The 18156-nt window shown below is 41.7% G+C and overlaps 1 protein-coding gene across 3 annotated transcripts in view; it reads left to right on the forward strand.

Moving 5' to 3' along the window:
* The window catches only part of GRIK4 (glutamate ionotropic receptor kainate type subunit 4), a 289366-nt gene that overhangs the window by 187891 nt on the left and 83319 nt on the right, over nucleotides 1-18156 (forward strand). For all 3 annotated transcript variants that reach the window (XM_075840105.1, XM_075840106.1, XM_075840107.1), the window contains exons 7-8: nucleotides 9142-9195; nucleotides 16247-16408. In XM_075840105.1, the coding sequence (XP_075696220.1) occupies nucleotides 9142-9195; nucleotides 16247-16408 (216 nt within the window). The remainder of the gene's footprint in view (nucleotides 1-9141; nucleotides 9196-16246; nucleotides 16409-18156) is intronic.

Below are 18156 nucleotides of genomic sequence, written 5' to 3' on the forward strand. Positions count from 1 at the left end.
AAGATGTATGAAGACCTAATTCATTAGAACTTGTCCACACATAATGGAATCGCTGTGTATTTTCAGTCCAGAATTGCGGACGGACAATACGCAGCAGAATAGACTAGCAGCAAATTGGGTGTGAATGAACAAATGTCACCCACACGCTGTGGAAAATTTCAGTCCAGAAATTCACCTGCGGTGCGTATTTTTAGTTCCACAGCATGTCAATTACTGCTGCGGAAAGTGGACTGAATTCCTGCATCTTTCAGAGGAAATATCACCATACGCAGGCTTAACACTTTCATGACCAAGGGTCATTGATGCCCGTGTCCAGGTCAAATTTTCTATTTCTGATGTGCCCGTCTTTAAACGATAATATCTTTGCAACCGCTTTGAATATCCTAACTATTTTTACTTAGTTTTTTTTTTACAAGACTTATGAGGCTTTAATTTTCTAGAATAGTTGAATTAATTCCATGTTTTAAAATTGTATTATTGTATTATGAGCACACAAATCACTTAAAATGTGAAAAAAACACCTGTCATTTTTTAATATATTTATCAGTTATTTATGTGTGTGTGTGTGTGTGTGTGTATATGTATATATGTGTGTGTGTGTGTGTGTGTGTGTGTGTGTGTGTGTGTGTGTGTGTGTATGTATATATGTGTGTGTGTGTGTGTGTGTGTGTGTGTGTGTGTGTATATATAATATATATATGTGCGTATATATATATATATATATACACTACCGGTCACAAGTTTAGGGTCACTTAGAAATTTCCTTATTTTTGAAAGAAAAGCACAGTTTTTTTCAATGAAGATAACATTAAATTAATCAGAAATACATTCTATACATTGTTAATGTGCTAAATGACTATTCTAGCTGCAAACGTCTGGTTTTTAATGCGTTATCTACATAGGTGTATAGAGGCCCATTTCCAGCAACCATCACTCCAGTGTTCTAATGGTACATTGTGTTTGCTAACTGTGTTACAGGCTGATGGATGATTAGAAAACACTTGAAAACCCTTGTGCAATTATGTTAGCACCGCTGTAAACAGTTTTGCTGTTTAGAGGAGCTATAAAACTGACCTTCCTTTGAGCTAGTTGAGAATCTGGAGCATTACATTTGTGGGTTCGATTAAACTCTCAAAATGGCTAGAAAAAGAGAGCTTTCATGTGAAACTCGACAGTCTATTCTTGTTCGTAGAAATGAAGGCTATTCCATGCGAGAAATTGCCAAGAAAGTGAAGATTTCCTACAACGGTGTGTACTGCTCCCTTCAGAGGACAGCACACACAGACTCTAACCAGAGTAGAAAGAGAAGTGGGAGGCCCCGCTGCACAACTGAGCAACAAGACAAGTATATTAGAGTCTCTAGATGGAGAAATAGATGCCTCACAGGTCCTCAACTGGCAGCTTCATTAAATAGTACCCGCAAAACGCCAGTGTCAACGTCTACAGTGAAGAGGCGACTCCGGGATGCTGGCCTTCAGGGCAGAGTGGCAAAGAAAAAGCCTTATCTGAGACTGGCTAATAAAAGGAAAAGATTAATATGGGCAAAAGCACACAGACATTGGACAAAAGAAGATTGGAAAAAAGTGTTATGGACAGACGAATCGAAGTTTGAGGTGTTTGGATCACACAGAAGAACATTTGTGAGACGCAGAACAACTGAAAAGATGCTGGAAGAGTGCCTGACGCCATCTGTAAAGCATGGTGGAGGTAATGTGATTGTCTGGGGTTGCTTTGGTCCTGGTAAAGTGGGAGATTTGTACAAGGTAAAAGGGATTTTGAATAAGGAAGGCTATCACTCCTTGCGCCATGCCATACCCTGTGGACAGCACTTGATTGGAGCCAATTTCATCCTACAACAAGACAATGACCCAAAGCACACCTCCAAATTATGCAAGAACTATTTAGGGAAGAAGCAGGCAGCTGGTATTCTATCTGTAATAGAGTGGCCAGCGCAGTCACCAGATCTAAACCCCATAGAGCTGTTGTGGGAGCAGCTTGACCGTATGGTACGCAAGAAGTGCCCATCAAGCCAATCCAACTTGTGGGAGGGGCTTCTGGAAGCATGGGGTGAAATTTCTCCCGATTACCTCAGCAAATTAACAGCTAGAATGCCAAAGGTCTGCAATGCTGTAATTGATGCAAATGGAGCATTCTTTGACAAAAGCAAAGTTTGAAGGAGAAAATTATTATTTGAAATAAAAATCATTATTTCTAACCTTGTCAATGTCTTGACTATATTTTCTAGTCATTTTGCAACTCATTTGATAAATATAAGTGTGAGTTTTTATGGAAAACACAAAATTGTCTGGGTGACCCCAAACTTTTGAACAGTAGTGTATATGTATATATATATATATATATATATATGTATATATATATATATATATATATATATATATATATATATATGTATTGTATGTATACACATACACTGTAGCAGCTCTTTAACAGTTAGTCTTCTTCACTCTCCAGGAGAGAGGAGAGGACTAAAGAGATAAAGCAAAACTTTTAGTGTCTTATCTGCCCAGATAATGAGCACACTGGCTTCGTTATCTTTGGACAGAAGCACACGGAGGGAGAAGGAGGGGGAGAGAAAAGACTGCTTCATTGTGAGCAGCGCTGCACTTGTAACTTTATTTTTATTTTAAAAAAACACGTTCGTTTTATTAAACTAAGACCCCATGCACACAAACGTATTTTTGTGGCCGCAATTCATCCGCAAATCTGCGGGTGAATTGCGGCCCCATTCATTTCTATGGGCCCATGCACACGACTGTGGTTTCCATGGTCCGTACATGGACCAAGAGCCTGGACCGCAAAAAGAACGGACACGTCTTATTACGGCCGTGTTTTGAGGTCCAGTCTCATAGAAGTTAATGCATGTGGCCATGTGCGTGGCCCGCGATTTGCAGGTGGCCCGCGGATGACACTCCGCGGCAGTCCGACCCGAAAATCACGGCCGTGCACATGGCTACGGTCGTATGCATGAGGCCTTAGTCAAAGAGGTTTTGGCACTTGTAAAGAGAGCCGAAACATTAGTGCAGAGCTGCTCAGGCTGAAGCAGATCTACACTCATTAAACCCCGATGCACGCTGCAAACGTCTATATACGTGCTAACTGCACGGGGCATCAGAAGTTAGAACGTATATAGCAGTCGTGAAGGGGCTAAAAGAAAGCTGCAACATTGGCACTATTTTCTGCAGTTAAAAACACAGGAAATGGTGTGTTTTTTTCGCAACGGATTGTCTGCTAGTTCAAGCGGAAACGCGGCAGAAATTTTGTGCAGCAAATCCATTACGTGTAGACAAGCCCTTATGTTAGTTATGCCTATCATGTATTGTTCTCACCTGCCATTTTAACATTTACTCCTCCCTGAAACGAGCTTTGTTGCGTGCACCTGCATCTGACACCTGTGTAGTGGGGTTGCCAACCTCCACTTCAGTCATTTCTGGACAACTGAGCTAAAAAACAAAGGACAGATTAAAATTTATACGGACACATTAGAAAATCATTGCCTGTGCAGGGCCAATTCTAGCTTTTCTGCTGCCTGAGGCAAAAATTGAAATGGCGCCACCCAGATTTTGATTGACATCCCCCTGGCTGTTCTACATCACTATCGGCCACCTCCAACTCTTTCAGATGCGCCATTGCCTTGTACTCCTCTGGCATGCAGAGTGCAGCCTGGCAGAGTACACCTCGCTGCACGGTGTGTGCCCAAGAAGTTCAAGGCAATGGCGCATCCAAGAAAGTTGTAGGAGACTGGTAGGGATGTATAACCGCCAGGGGGATGTGAATCACGAATGGAAAGGTGGGTTTGGAGGCACGACTCTGAATCTTCAGGATAGCGGCACCACCCCTGACCCTTCAATGAGTAATTAGCATATAGTGTGCGCCGTTTTAAAAGTTTATTTCATAGATTTTGCTACATCTGAAAAAACCATACAAGGGAATGTTTGCAAATATTGTCAGGTCATGTATTACCGCATGGTGATGGTTCAAGGGGTTAAAACTACCTGACAAATTCCAATTAAATATACAATGAACTGAAAACCATTCCATCTGCCCCGCAATTTTGTTATTATAAATATATCCTATATAATTATAGCTCCAGAACTAAGCTCTGACATATACAACACCAGAACCAAGCTCAATACATATATACAGCTCCAGAACCAAGCTCATTACATAAATACAGCTCCAGAACCAAGCTCATACATATATACAACACCAGAACCTAGCTCATACATATAGACAGACCAGAACCAAGTTCATACATATAGACAGACCAGAACCGATCTCATACATAAAAAATGGCATGAGAACCAAGCTCAGTCTATATATATACAGCTCAGTACATATATACAAAACCAAGCCCATACATATATACAGCATGAGAACCAAGCTCAGTACATATATACAGCTCCAGAACCAAGTTTAGCACATATAAAAAGTACCAGAACAAAACTCAGTACATATATACAGCACCAGAACAAAGATCATAACATATATACAGCACCAGAGCAAAGACCATAACATATATATAGCACCAGCACGAATTTAGCTCAATTTAGTGCAACCCCTGCTGTTTAGGTTTGTACAGCGTAAATTTACAGCTCCCAGAATGGCCCGAACAATGGTAAGGATATGCTGCGAGTTGCTGTTTCGCAAAAAAAAAAATCATACCACCCATCATCTCGCTGCAGATCATACAGTGACTACAGTGATGATTAGAGGCAGAATAAACATTTACATTAAGTGACTCACTTGTGACGTCTCAGATACTAGTTGTTCTTTTTCTCTTTTCTTCTCCATCCGGTCCAGACCTTCTCTGATGACTTCTGCCGGCCTCAGCCCATTTCTGCAGTATTCCGCTCAGATGTCTTCAGCTTCAACATTTCTGCACCTATAAACGAAAAGAAAATTCTCATGGTGCCACACACTGTCACAAAATATAATAACGCCATACACTGCACCTCTAATTTTAATAGCACCATACACTGTCTCCCCGATTATAATTGCACCATACAATGTGTCCCACACACACACACACAATGCTCCCTGTAGATAGTGCCCACGATAGAGCCCCATGCAGATAGTACCCCACATAGATGCCCCTGTGGCTAGTGCCCCACATAGATGCCCCTGTAGATAGTGACCCACATAGATTCCCCCTGTAGATAGTGCCCCACATACAGCCCAACCCTGTATATTGTGCCCTACATATAGCCCACCCCTGCATATAGTGCTCCACATATAGGCCACCCCTGTATATAGTGCCCCACCCCTGTAGATAGGGCCCACATATAGCTCCCCCTATATATAGTACTCCACATATAGCCCACCCCTGTATATAGTGTCCCTCATATAGCCCACCCCTGTATATAGTGTCCCTCATATAGCCCACCCCTGTATATAGTATCCCACATATAGCTCACCCCTGTATATAGTGCCCCAAATATAGCTCCCTCTGTAGATAATGGCACTCATATTTTTATTAGACAAAAAACCAAAAAACTTTACATACTCCCCTTGATCCCTTTCCCACGCAGTCCGGTGGCAATGCAGACCTGTTCTCTTCTGAGCAGGTTTGTTGGGGCTGAATGTCGAAAGGTGTTGATTGACAGGGCAAGTCATTCTGCCCTGCCAATCAGCGCCTTTCAACGACGCAAGCGGCGTGATAAAGTCATCACTCGGCTATTCATCTCTTTTGAAATTATAGTGCAAGAGAGGGCGGTGGCGGCTGTTTTCAGGGGTGCCCCCGCCCCCTCAGAGAGCCAGCAGGCTGCCGCCTAAGGCAAGATGCTCATCTCGCCTCATAGACGGTGCGGCTCTGTGCACTGTGATAGGAATGACTCACAAATCACAGCTCCGGTTGCAGCTTTCCCCGCTAACATAGCGTCGGAAAGCTGCAAGCGGGGCTGTGATTGGTGAGTCCAACTCATTCTCCACTCACTCTACCCTCACCACCGCTGCCATGGCCTGTTTAAAAAAAAAAAGTGTGGCCCTGGGCAAAGATAAAACTGGGGCCCCAAATGCTGAATTACTGTATAAATAATGCAGTCAGTTCAGAAGGCGGTGTGTGGAGAACTGCATCGCCGTTTTCTAGCCCATCCAGTAGTGTTGTAAGCCCCAAAGCATATGTCCTCCTCTCACACAAAAAAAAACGATCTATATTTATATACAGTTATATCATACCACTATACCAGATTAAATATTACCTGCATACTGTTACTGAACACATTGAACAATAGACACATTAGACCAATAATAAAACAATATAAGGTCCAAATAATGCCTCCACACCATAACCACATAGTGACTGAATAATATCACCATACTGATACTGAATAATACCACCACACCATAGCCACATAGTGACTGAATAATACCCCCATACTGATACTGAATAATACCACCACACCATAACCACATAGTGACTGAATAATACCCCCTAATGTTACTGAATAATACCTCCACACCATAACAACATAGTGACTGAATAATACCCCCATACTGTTACTGAATAATACTGCCACACCATAACCACATAGTGACTGAATAATACCTCCATACTGTTACTGAATAATACCCCCATATTGTTACTGAATAATACCACCACACCATAACCACATAGTGAATAAATAATGCCACGTACTGTTACTAAATAATACTGCCACACCATAACCTCATAGTGACTGAATAATACCCCCATACTGTTACTGAATAATACCATCACAGCATAACCACATACTGACTGAATAATACCCCCATACTGTTACTGAATAATACCGCCACAGCATAACCACATAGTGACTGAATAATACCCCCATACTGTTACTGAATAATACCCCCATACTGTTACCGAATAAAAAACACTATACAAAGGCCAATATTACCACCATATAATGACCATATAGTGGACAATATAGTGATTACATGACATGTTGGTTTCTTGCTTTTCCAGCCCCGTCCACACCTATACCCCATCCTCTAAACAAACTCGTAATCCACAATGCCTCAGATGATAATAATGATCCCTCAGTGCTCAACACAATAAAAGTGCCCCATCAGTAACCGTGCCCCCATACAGTAATAATGCCCCCTTTGCGCCATGTGTATATAGTGTCACATACAGCCCCCTGTAGATAGTACCACACACAGCCCTCTGTAGATAGTGCCACACATTCTCTCGTAGATAATGCCACACAGCCCTACCTTGTAGATAGTGCCACACAGTCCCCCTTGTACTTGGTGCCACACAGCCCTCCCTTGTACTTAGTGCCGCACAGCCCCCCTTGTACTTAGTGCCACACAGTCCCCCCTTGTACTTAGTGGCACACAGTCCCCCCTTGTACTTAGTGCCACACAGTCCCCCCTTGTACTTAGTGCTACACAGTCCCCCCTTGTACTTAGTGCTACACAGTCCCCCCTTGTACTTAGTGCTACACAGTCCCCCCTTGTACTTAGTGCTACACAGTCCACCCTTGTACTTAGTGCCACACAGTCCCCCATGTACTTAGTGCCACACAGGCCCCATTTACTTGATGCCACACAGCCACCCTTGTACTTAGTGCTACACAGCCCCCCCTGTACTTAGTGCCACACAGCCCCCCTTGTACTTAGTGCCACACAGCCCCCCCTTGTACTCCGTGCCACACAGCCCCCAGAGCGGAGATTGGTATCCTACCGCTACCACTCTCCGCTCTGGCTGACGTAACTCACCATTAGGAGCAGGTCATGCGGCGGTCTGAGTGAGGTCAGTGCCAGCCTGGGAGTACATCAGTCCAGTTATCTGACCTCACATCACTGACGTGATATCAAGTGACAGGTCAGGTGACTGCAATGGTTCACTCCTGGGCCGGCACCGACCTCACTCAGACTGTCATTCACATGGCAGTCTGCATGTTTTCAGATTCCGCAGAAGTCACATGGAATCTGAAAATATGCCTGCGGCCTACTCTCCCTTTGCACTGCACATGTACATTTTGGCACGTGCGCAGTGCAACGTTTCGGGAGAATGACAGAAAATCCCGGACGGTGCTTTTTCCTGACTGACACTATGGATGGCAGAAAAAAACATCCCTTTTTGTGTACTGTCCTTAAATTTTCGGACAGTTGGCAACCCTGCTGTGTAGCACCATTCAAGGCCTGGAAAAATGGTGTTTTGGAGATAGCGGCAACTTGATGTTGTTGTTATGTAGAAATTATTCAGTAACCGCAACTAACAGGGAGCACAAAATCTTTACAATAGGGATTACATATATATATATATATATATATATATATATATATATATATATATATATATATATATATAAACACTATGGTGCTTATTTGATAATTGATTGATGCCACTATAGTTGCCGATGAAAAGTATAGAAAAATGTAGGCGCACAGCTGTTTTGTACTTTTATCACTTCTACGCTGTACCCGACACGTTATAGTGGTGAGGCTTAGCAAATGGGGCAGGGCCACCATGGCCCGACTGATTTGCTCTAATTCATGCCAGAAACTGTGCGCCTCTTAATAAATATTATATGGCCCGACGTGGGCCGTGTAGACGAGTGCCGATCAACATGACAGCTTTAAGTGTATAGTTTGGTTGATAGGCTTTTCAGCTTATCATTTTAGATAAGGAAAAACCTTTTTTCAAAAAGATGCAAAGAAAATTGATATAAACTAATATATGTGACATAAAACAACATGAATGAGGAAAAATGCTAAATATGAAAATTTCCTATCGAGTGTGGATTCAATTTTAATACAAAGGCTGTACAAAGGCTGTTGCCCTGAGATATAGAAACAGATAGGATCTTTTACAAAGAAGATCACTATCTAGTAATCTTTCCAGTGCGTATAATGAAAACATTTTTAAATGGATAAACCAATTTACCTAATTCATTACATAAAAAAGTAATGACACAATAGAGTGCAAGTGCTTATGAGTAATACACACTCATTAATACCACTCGGCTGTAATGGTTTTATTTTAATACTGTAAAAGCAGAACATTAAAGTGCCTTTCATGCGCTTTCTATCTGTTTTACATAAGTTTATTAATAAATGGTGTTCAGTACAAAGTATTTTCAAGATAACTTGCTAGTTCTAATTAAATATTTCTATTTTTTCACTCTCGTACAGGCTGCGGATCTAGGAATGGTATCAGCTTATTATACATACATCTTTACAAATCTGGTGAGCTTTTTTTTTCATTATAAAAATAAATTATTTATTTTTGATAATGGCTATTGAACCTTTAAAACATTGAATAGGCACTGCACTTTGAACAAACTTTGCATAACTCAATAGTATAAGTAAATATAAGAAACTTTGTAATATATCTTAATAGAGAGAAAAAATGCCTCTTAGGGGGGATTCACACGAGCGTGTATTCGGTCCGTGCGGGCCGCGTGGTTTTCACGCGGCACGCATGGACCAATACAAGTCTATGGGGCAGTACAGACAGTCCGTGCTTTTTGCGCAGCGTTTGTCTGCTGCGCAAAAAGCGCGACAGGTTCAATAACTCTGCGTATTTCGCGCATCACGCACCCATTGAAGTCAATGGGTGCGTGAAAATCACGCGCACCACACGGAAGAACTTCCGTGGGACGAGCGTGATTCGCGCAACAGCAGTGAAAAGGATGAATGAAAACCGAAAAGCACCACGTGCTTTTCTGTTTCCGAACATCCAAACGGAGTGTCTTTGCGATGAGCGAAGCCGGACAAGCGTACCGAACTTCACCGGGTTCGGCCAAACTCGTTTTGGCCGATCCCGGCAAAAAAATTATCGGTACGCGACGTCAGGAGATAGTCACTGTCCATGGTGCTGAAAGAGTTAAACTGTTTCAGCACCATGGACAGTGACTTGCGATCCCAAAATACATTAACCTGTAAAAAAAAACGAAGTTCTAACTTACCGATTACTCCTGTCTCCTTCCTGCAGTCCGACCTCCCGGGATGACACTTCAGTTCAAGTGACAGCTCCAGCCAATCACAGGCCAAGCACAGGCTGCAGCCAATCACAGGCTGCAGCGGTCACTTGGACTGCCGCGTCATCCAGGGAGGTGGGGCCCGATGTCAAGAGAGGCCCCACCAAGGACGCGTCACCAAGGCAACGGCCGGGAAGTTCTCGGTAAGTAGGAACTTTATCTTTTTTTTTTACAGGTTTTTCGCTGTTGTGTTCGGCATTCACTGTCGAGGGTGCTGAAAGATTTAGCTCTTTCAGCACCTTGGACAGTGACGGGCGTTGACAAGCCTCATCTCTATGATGCCGGCTGCGCGAAAATCACGCAGCCGCGCATCAGACACGCATGACACACGCAGCTGTCAAATGGTTTTTGCGCTCGCAAAACGCTGCGTTGTTTGCGCGCGCAAAAACGCAACGTTCGTGTGAATCTGCCCTTAGGCTACTTATCAGGCCTCCCTAAAATGTTTACTCACTCTGAATTTACTGCTTTCTCTGTCCTGTGTTAGACAAGACGGCCTCACCGCTCACTTACAACTGCTCATAAAAATCTATAGAGGGAGAGGAGGGAGGAGAGCGGTAGCAGAGTGAGAGAGATGTGCTGCAGCTGCTCATAGTAAGATTCATATCTCACCCCAGTGCTGGATTCTCAGCTACACTGTTCATTAATGCTGTATAATCTCCTCCGTGTTGCTGATGCTTGATATGGAGAGCAGGATATGGAGAGCAGGATTCTCCTTTTCTCTGTATGCAGTGAATAGAAGACATGATAGCAGTTGGGCTTCACCCCCTAGCTCAGATACAAATAGGAAATTGGAGAGAGAGCCTGCAGAGGGGAAAATTGCGTCAAAAATTTCAGAATGCAAGTCATATAATGGCCAGAAATAGTGTTATTTCTCATGTACACACATCTGACGATTATTCTGAAAAATCCTCTCAAAGTGTAGATACTCTTTAAAGAAGTAGTCTAGATGATTATCTATCTATCTAATATCTATCTATCTATCTATCTCATATCTATCTATCTATCTCATATCTATCTATCTATCTATCTCATATCTATCCATCTCATATCTATCCATCTCATATCTATCCATCTCATATCTATCCATCTCATATCTATCCATCTCTCTATCTATCCATCTATCTATCTATCTATCTATCTATCTATCTATCTATCTATCTATCTATCTATCTATCTATCTATCTATCTATCTATCGAGCAAGACCAAGAGAGAGACATCTTGTGGCAGTGAGTTTCCTAGTCTCACTGCTTTTACAGTATAAAATAAAACCTTCTACCCCCTTGTTTGGGTGAATTCACACGCAGCTGATTTTGTTTTGTTTGTTGGCAGCAGTTGTCTGGCACTGGTTGCAACAGTTCAGTTTACTATCCACTAATATTTTTTGTATGTGATGTTTTAGCTTACTTTATTAATATGAACTGGCTTATACATTTCTATATTAATATGCAACTGTAAAATTATTGTTTCCATTGTTAAGCTATTTGCATTTCTTCATGTATTGCCATATATTTTTAATAGCGCAGAATCTTGCACCATTCACCAATGTAAATGTAATTTTTGGTATGTTGATAGACCATTAACACCTTAACGCACGACGACGCAACTGTACGTCATGGTTATCCCTTTCTTAAGGCACCATGAGGTACAGTTGCATCATGGTTTTGTTCTGTCACCATGTCAAAAGACATGGTGACAGAACAGTGATATCGGCTGTCACAGACAGCCGATACTCCCTATGATGCACTGGGGAACCAATCACGGTGCGGCGCCACCTCCGATCGCTGTAATTGGTTAGTCACTAATGACTGATCAATCACAGCATTGCAAAAAGAGCCAGGGAACCAATTTGCTACCTGATCGGCTGTTGGCAATAGGAGGCATAACAATGTTCTCCTGCCTACTCAGTATGCAGGCCTATTAGGCCCCGCCCGAAAGGCTGGGCCTAAAAGGCTTCCGGCTGTAAACCAAAGATGGTGACGGGCTCAAAACCTGAGCCATGCGCCATCAGCCGCAGGTGTCAGCTGTATGTTACAGCTCACGCCCTGCTGTAATGGCAGGGAATGGAGCCAGCTCCAATCCCTGCCATTAACCCCTTAGATGCTGCGATCAAAAGGGATCGCGGCATCTTTAGTGGTTTCTAGCCAATCCGCATCGCCAGAATGTGAACGTGGGGTGCCGATCGTTGCTATGGCAACCGGAGGCCAACAGTGGCTTCCTGGTCTGCTACGTATGGAGGCCCATCAGGCCCAGACCAGAGGCGGAGCCTAATAGGCTTGCTGTCAGTGAATAACTGACAGCTCTAATGCATTGCACTACGTTGGGGTGCAATGTATTAGAATAAAGATCAGAGGTGCAGGCCTTCAAGTCTCCTATTGGGACAAAAAAACAAGTTCTAAAAATGTTGTACAAAACTGTAAAAATAAAAGTTATAAGTTAAAAATATAAAAACGACTTTTTTTCCTGTAATAAGTATTTTATAATAGGAAAAAAATGTACGTTGAATGCCAACAAAAAAAAACCTGCTAGACTCGCTATTGTTTGGTCACCATTCTTCCCAAAATATGGAATAAAAAAAGTGATCAAAAAGTCGCATGTACCCCAAAATAGTACCAATAAAAACTACAAACCGTCCCGCAAAAAACAAGACCTTACACAGCTTTTTTTGACTGAAAAATAACAAAAAAAGTTACGGCTCTCAGAATATGGTGACACAGAAAATAAATTATATTTAAAAATAAGTGATTTTATTGTGCAAACACTACAAAACCTAAAAAACTTTATACATATGGCATCGCCGCGATTGTATCCACCCGCAGAATAAAGTAAAATTGTCATTTATAGCCCACGGTGAACACTGTAAAAATAAAGAATATAAAAAACATTGTCAGAATTGATGGTTTTTGGTCACTTTGCTTGCCAAAAAATTGAATAAAAAGTGATCCAAAAAATTGCATGTACCCCAAAATGGTACCAATGAAAACGACAGATTGTCCCGCAAAAATAAGCCCCCACACAGCTCCATGTAGAAAAAAATAATAGTTATGGCTCTCAGAATATGGCGACGCAAAATGTGCAGAGCGTTCCAAAAGCGGATAAGATTGGAAACCGTTTATCAGAGGCGACACTAGCCACATTTATTTACCGCATTATTATACCACCTGACTATGCCCTGATGTACTCCACACAGCTTACATATATCCTGATGTACTCCGCCCAGCTTACATATACCCTGATGTACTCCGCACAGCTTACATATATCCTGATTGTACTCCACACAGCTAACATATACCCTGATGTACTCCGCACAGCTTACATATATCCCCACATTATAAACTGAAATGCCAGCAAAACCCCAAACAGAACTACTACCAAGCTAAATCCACGCTCCAAAAGCCAAATTGTGCTCCCTTCTTTCTGAGCCCTACAGCATTCCCAGAGGGTATGTTCACACGGCCTATTTACGAACGTAATTTGGGCGTTTTTGCCCCGAATTACGTCCGAAAATAGCGCCTCAATAGCGCTGACAAACATCTGCCCATTGAAAGCAATGGGCAGACGTTTGTCTGTTCACACGAGGCGTAATTTACGCGCCGCTGTCAAATGACGGCGCTTAAATAGACGCCCGCGTCAAAGAAGTGACCTTTCACTTCTTTGGCCGTAATTGGAGCCGTTATTCATTGACTCCAATGAATAGCAGCGCTAATTACGCCCGTAATGGACGCGGCGTTCAAGCGCCTGCACATGCCGTTACGGCTGAAATTACGGGGATATTTTCAGGCTGAAACATCCCCGTAGTTTCAGCCGTAACGGACGCCCTCGTGTGAACATACCCAAACAGTGGTTTATGTCCACATATATGGCATCGCCATAATTTTCTTCAGTGGCACAAGCTGGGCACAACATATTGTGCACTAAAATCGCATATCAGTGGAAAATTGAAATTGCACCATCCGCTGCGCATTAATTTATAATGTAAAACATCTGTGGGGTCAAAATGCTTACTATGCCCCATAAAATGCCCTAAGGGGTATAGTTTGCAAAATAGTGGTCACTACTTGGGGGTTTGTTTTACTATTTGACCTCAGAGCTCTGTAATTGTGGGACAATGCTCTGAAAATCACCAAAATAGGCTTCAAATGTGCATGGTGTCATATGTCCAGGCAAATGATAAATGCCTTAAAGGGGTGTAGTTTCCAAAATGGAGTCACTTTTTGTGGGCTTTCACTGTACTCAGGGATTTTGCAAATGCGACATGGCACCTAAAAACCAATCCAGCAAAATCTGCATGCCAATTAGCGCACCTGTCTTGCTGAGCCTTACTGTGTGTCCAAACAGCAGTTTATTGCCACATATGGGATATTGCCGTGCTCAGAAGAGTTTGCTTTACAAATCTTGGTTCTTTTTCTCCTTTATCTATTGTGAAAAAGGAAAAATCTGAGCTAAAACGAAATTTTAGTAGAAAAAAAACATCATTTCTATTTTCATTGCCTAATTCCACTATATTCAGCAAAAAAACCTGTGGGGTCAAAATGCTCACTATACCCCCTGATTCCTTTAGGGGTGTAGTTTCTCAAATGGGGTCATTTTTGGGGGGTTTCCACTGTTTTGGTCCCTCAGGGGCTTTGCAAATGCGACATGACATCCGAAAACCATTCCGGGTAAATTTGAGCTCTGAAGGCCAAATCACGCTCCTTCCCGTCTGAGCCCTGCCATGGGTCCAAACAGCAGTTTATTACCACATATGGGGTATTTCCGTAATCGGGAGAAATTGCTTTTCAAATGTTGGGGGTGCTTTTTCTCCTTACGCCTCTTAAAAATTGAAAATGTTTACGTTTTTTTGGAAAAAGTATAGATTTTCATTTTCACGGCCTAATTCCACTAAATTAAAGCAAAAAAACCTGTGGGTTCAAAATGCTCACTATACCCCTTGATAAATTCCTTGAGGGGTGTAGTTTGCCAAATGGGGTCTTTTTAGGGGTGTTTTTACTGTTTTGGCATTACAAAACCCCTTCAAACCTGACATGGTGCCTAAAATATAATCTAATAAAAAGGAGGACCCAAAATCTTCTAAATGCTCCTTTGCTTCTGAGGCCGGTGCTTCAGCCCATTAGCCCACTAGGGCCACGGTGGATATTTCTAAAAACTGTAGAATCTGGGCAATAAATATTGAATTGCGTTTATCTGGTAAAATCCTCTGTGTTACAGAAGAAAATAAATAAAAACTGATTTTCTGCAAAAAAAATAAATTTGTACATTTCCCCTCCACTTTGCTTTAATTCCTGTGAAATGCCTAAATGGGTAAGAAGCTTTCTAAATGCTATTTTGAATACTTTGAGGTGCAGTTTTTAAAATGGGGTGATTTTATAGGGGGTTTTTAATATATAGGGCCCTCAAAACCACTTGAGAACTGAACTGGTCCCTAAAAAGAGGCTTTTGAAATTTTCTCGAAAATGTAAGAAATTGCTGCTAAAGTTCTAAGCCGTGTAATGTCCTAGAAAAATAAAAGGATGTTCAAAGAACCATGTCAACATAAAGTAGATTTATGGGAAATGTTAACTAGTAACTATTTTGTCTGGTATTACTGTCTGTTTTACAAGCAGATACATTTAAATTGATAAAAATCCAAATTTTTGCTCATTTGTGTTCATCACCAAATTTTACCACTAAGTTAAAGTACAATGTGTTACGAGAAAACAAACTCTGAATCACTGGAAAAACTAAAAAGCATTCTAAATTTATTACCACTTAAAGTGACACATGTCAGCTTTGGTAAAATTGGCCTGGTCCATAAGACCAAAATAGTCTTACTCATAAAGGGGTTAATTGTATATTGTTTGGATATATGTAAGGAAAGTTGTTTTCAACTGCACTATTGTTTCTGCAGTTTCCAACCGGAAACCTTACGGAACGGAGACCAACCGAAACCATTTGCAATGGAAGCATTACCATGGAAATCAATGGTAATGCAAACGGAAAGCTATGGTTTCCGTTTGATTGCTGTTCATGGGTTCCCCTGACAGAAAGGTCTAACAGAACCCATGAACGGAAGCCCGACGCAGATGTGAACGAAGCCTAACTTGACTTTTTCAATGGCTTTTGTTGTGTTATATCACGCTGCAGCAAGTTATCAGAGTCAAGATATAGATGGCTACATCCGTATGTAAAGTACTGTAACAGTATTCATCAAACCGATAGTGAATGAATTATGCTTATGAGCCTACAATTAATAATTGATCTTAAAATTATTTTCTATTAGGAATTTTCTCTGCAACAATTCGACAGCTCATTGGATGACCGAGTGAACATCTTGAGTTTTTCTATGTTTAACCAGTCACACACCTACTATCAGGAATTTACACAAATACTTCGACAGTCTTGGGAAGAGAACTGTGATCATTCTCCTTTCACTGGCCCTGCAGTAAGTGATTCTTTGGGGTCATTACTTTACCTTTGTACTATTTGACCATGATTACAACTTATATTTGTATACTTATCCTTATCAAGTTTATCAAGCCTTTACAGGGTGTGAGATATAAAATATCAGGTAGTAAGGGATTCTTTTTACATTATATTTGCAACTTAAATTGTATTATAATGTTAAGGATTGAACCACACATGCAGATTTTGTGGTTATTTTTAATGCAGAACCAAACACAGAAGGTGTAGAAGTATAAAACCTTCCCTTATACATTTCCTTCCTCTTGAATCCACTCCTGGCTTTGGCTCAAACTACTGCATCAACAATTGCATCAAAAATTGTATGCGTGTATCCAGTCAAAATGGGTTTTACAAGGGTCTGCTTTTTTCCCAGAGACATTGTCATTCTTGTACACGTTCTGTGCCTAGTATTGCAGCTCAGCCCTATTTAAAGAGGCTCTGTCACCAGATTTTGCAACCCCTATCTGCTATTGCAGCAGATAGGCGCTGCAATGTAGATTACAGTAACGTTTTTATTTTTAAAAAACGAGCATTTTTGGCCAAGTTATGGCCATTTTTGTATTTATGCAAATGAGGCTTGCAAAAGTACAACTGGGCGTGTTGAAAAGTAAAAGTACAACTGTGCGTGTATTATGTGTATTACATCGGGGCGTGTTTACTACTTTTACTAGCTGGGCGTTGTGTATAGAAGTGTCATCCACTTCTCTTCAGAACGCCCAGCTTCTGGCAGTGCAGATCTGTGACGTCACTCACAGGTCCTGCATCGTGTCGGCCACATCGGCACCAGAGGCTACAGTTGATTCTGCAGCAGCATCAGCGTTTGCAGGTAAGTAGCTACATCGATTTACCTGCAAACGCCGATGCTGCTGCAGAATCATCTGTAGCCTCTGGTGCCGATGTGTCCTCGCTCGTCTGACACGATGCAGGACCTGTGAGTGACGACACAGCGTGATCTCTTGAGAACACGGCTGTGTCTGCACTGCCAGAAGCTGGGCGTTGTGAAGAGAAGTGGATGATACTTCCATACACAACGCCCAGCTAGTAAAAGTAGTAAACACGCCCCGATGTACGCACCTAATACACGCCCAGTTGTACTTTTACTTTTCAACACGCCCAGTTGTACTTTTGCAAGCCTCATTTGCATAAATACAAAAATGGTCATAACTTGGCCAAAAATGCTAGTTTTTTAAAAATAAAAACGTTACTGTAATCTACATTGCAGCGCCTATCTGCTGCAATAGCAGATAGGGGTTGCAAAATCTGGTGACAGAGCCTCTTTAAGTTAATAGTTTTGAGTTGCAATACCAGATACAGCCCATGAATGAGAGTGACTATTTTTTAATAAAAAATAAATAAAAATCACACTTTTTTTTTCTAATTTTCGACATCCTCTTAAACCCCTTGCCGTCGTAGCTATTTTTCAGTTTTTCATTTTCGTTTTTACCTCCCTACCTTCCAAAAGCCATAACTTGTTTTATTGTCCGTCAATATAGCCGTAAGAGAGAGCTTGTTTTTTGCGGGAGGAGTTGGTTTTTTACAGCACCATTTGTGCTATATAATGTACTGGGAAATACAATTTGTCTTGTATCGCCATATTCTGAGACCCATAACTTTTTGCTTTTCCGTTGATTGAGCGGTGTGAGGGGTATTTTCTGCTGGGCGAGCTGTAATTTTTATTGGTACTGTTTTGGATTACATGCAACTTTTTGATCACTTCTCATTCCACTT

Source organism: Rhinoderma darwinii, chromosome 10, assembly GCF_050947455.1.
Source record: "Rhinoderma darwinii isolate aRhiDar2 chromosome 10, aRhiDar2.hap1, whole genome shotgun sequence".
Taxonomy (NCBI): Eukaryota; Metazoa; Chordata; class Amphibia; order Anura; family Rhinodermatidae; genus Rhinoderma; species Rhinoderma darwinii.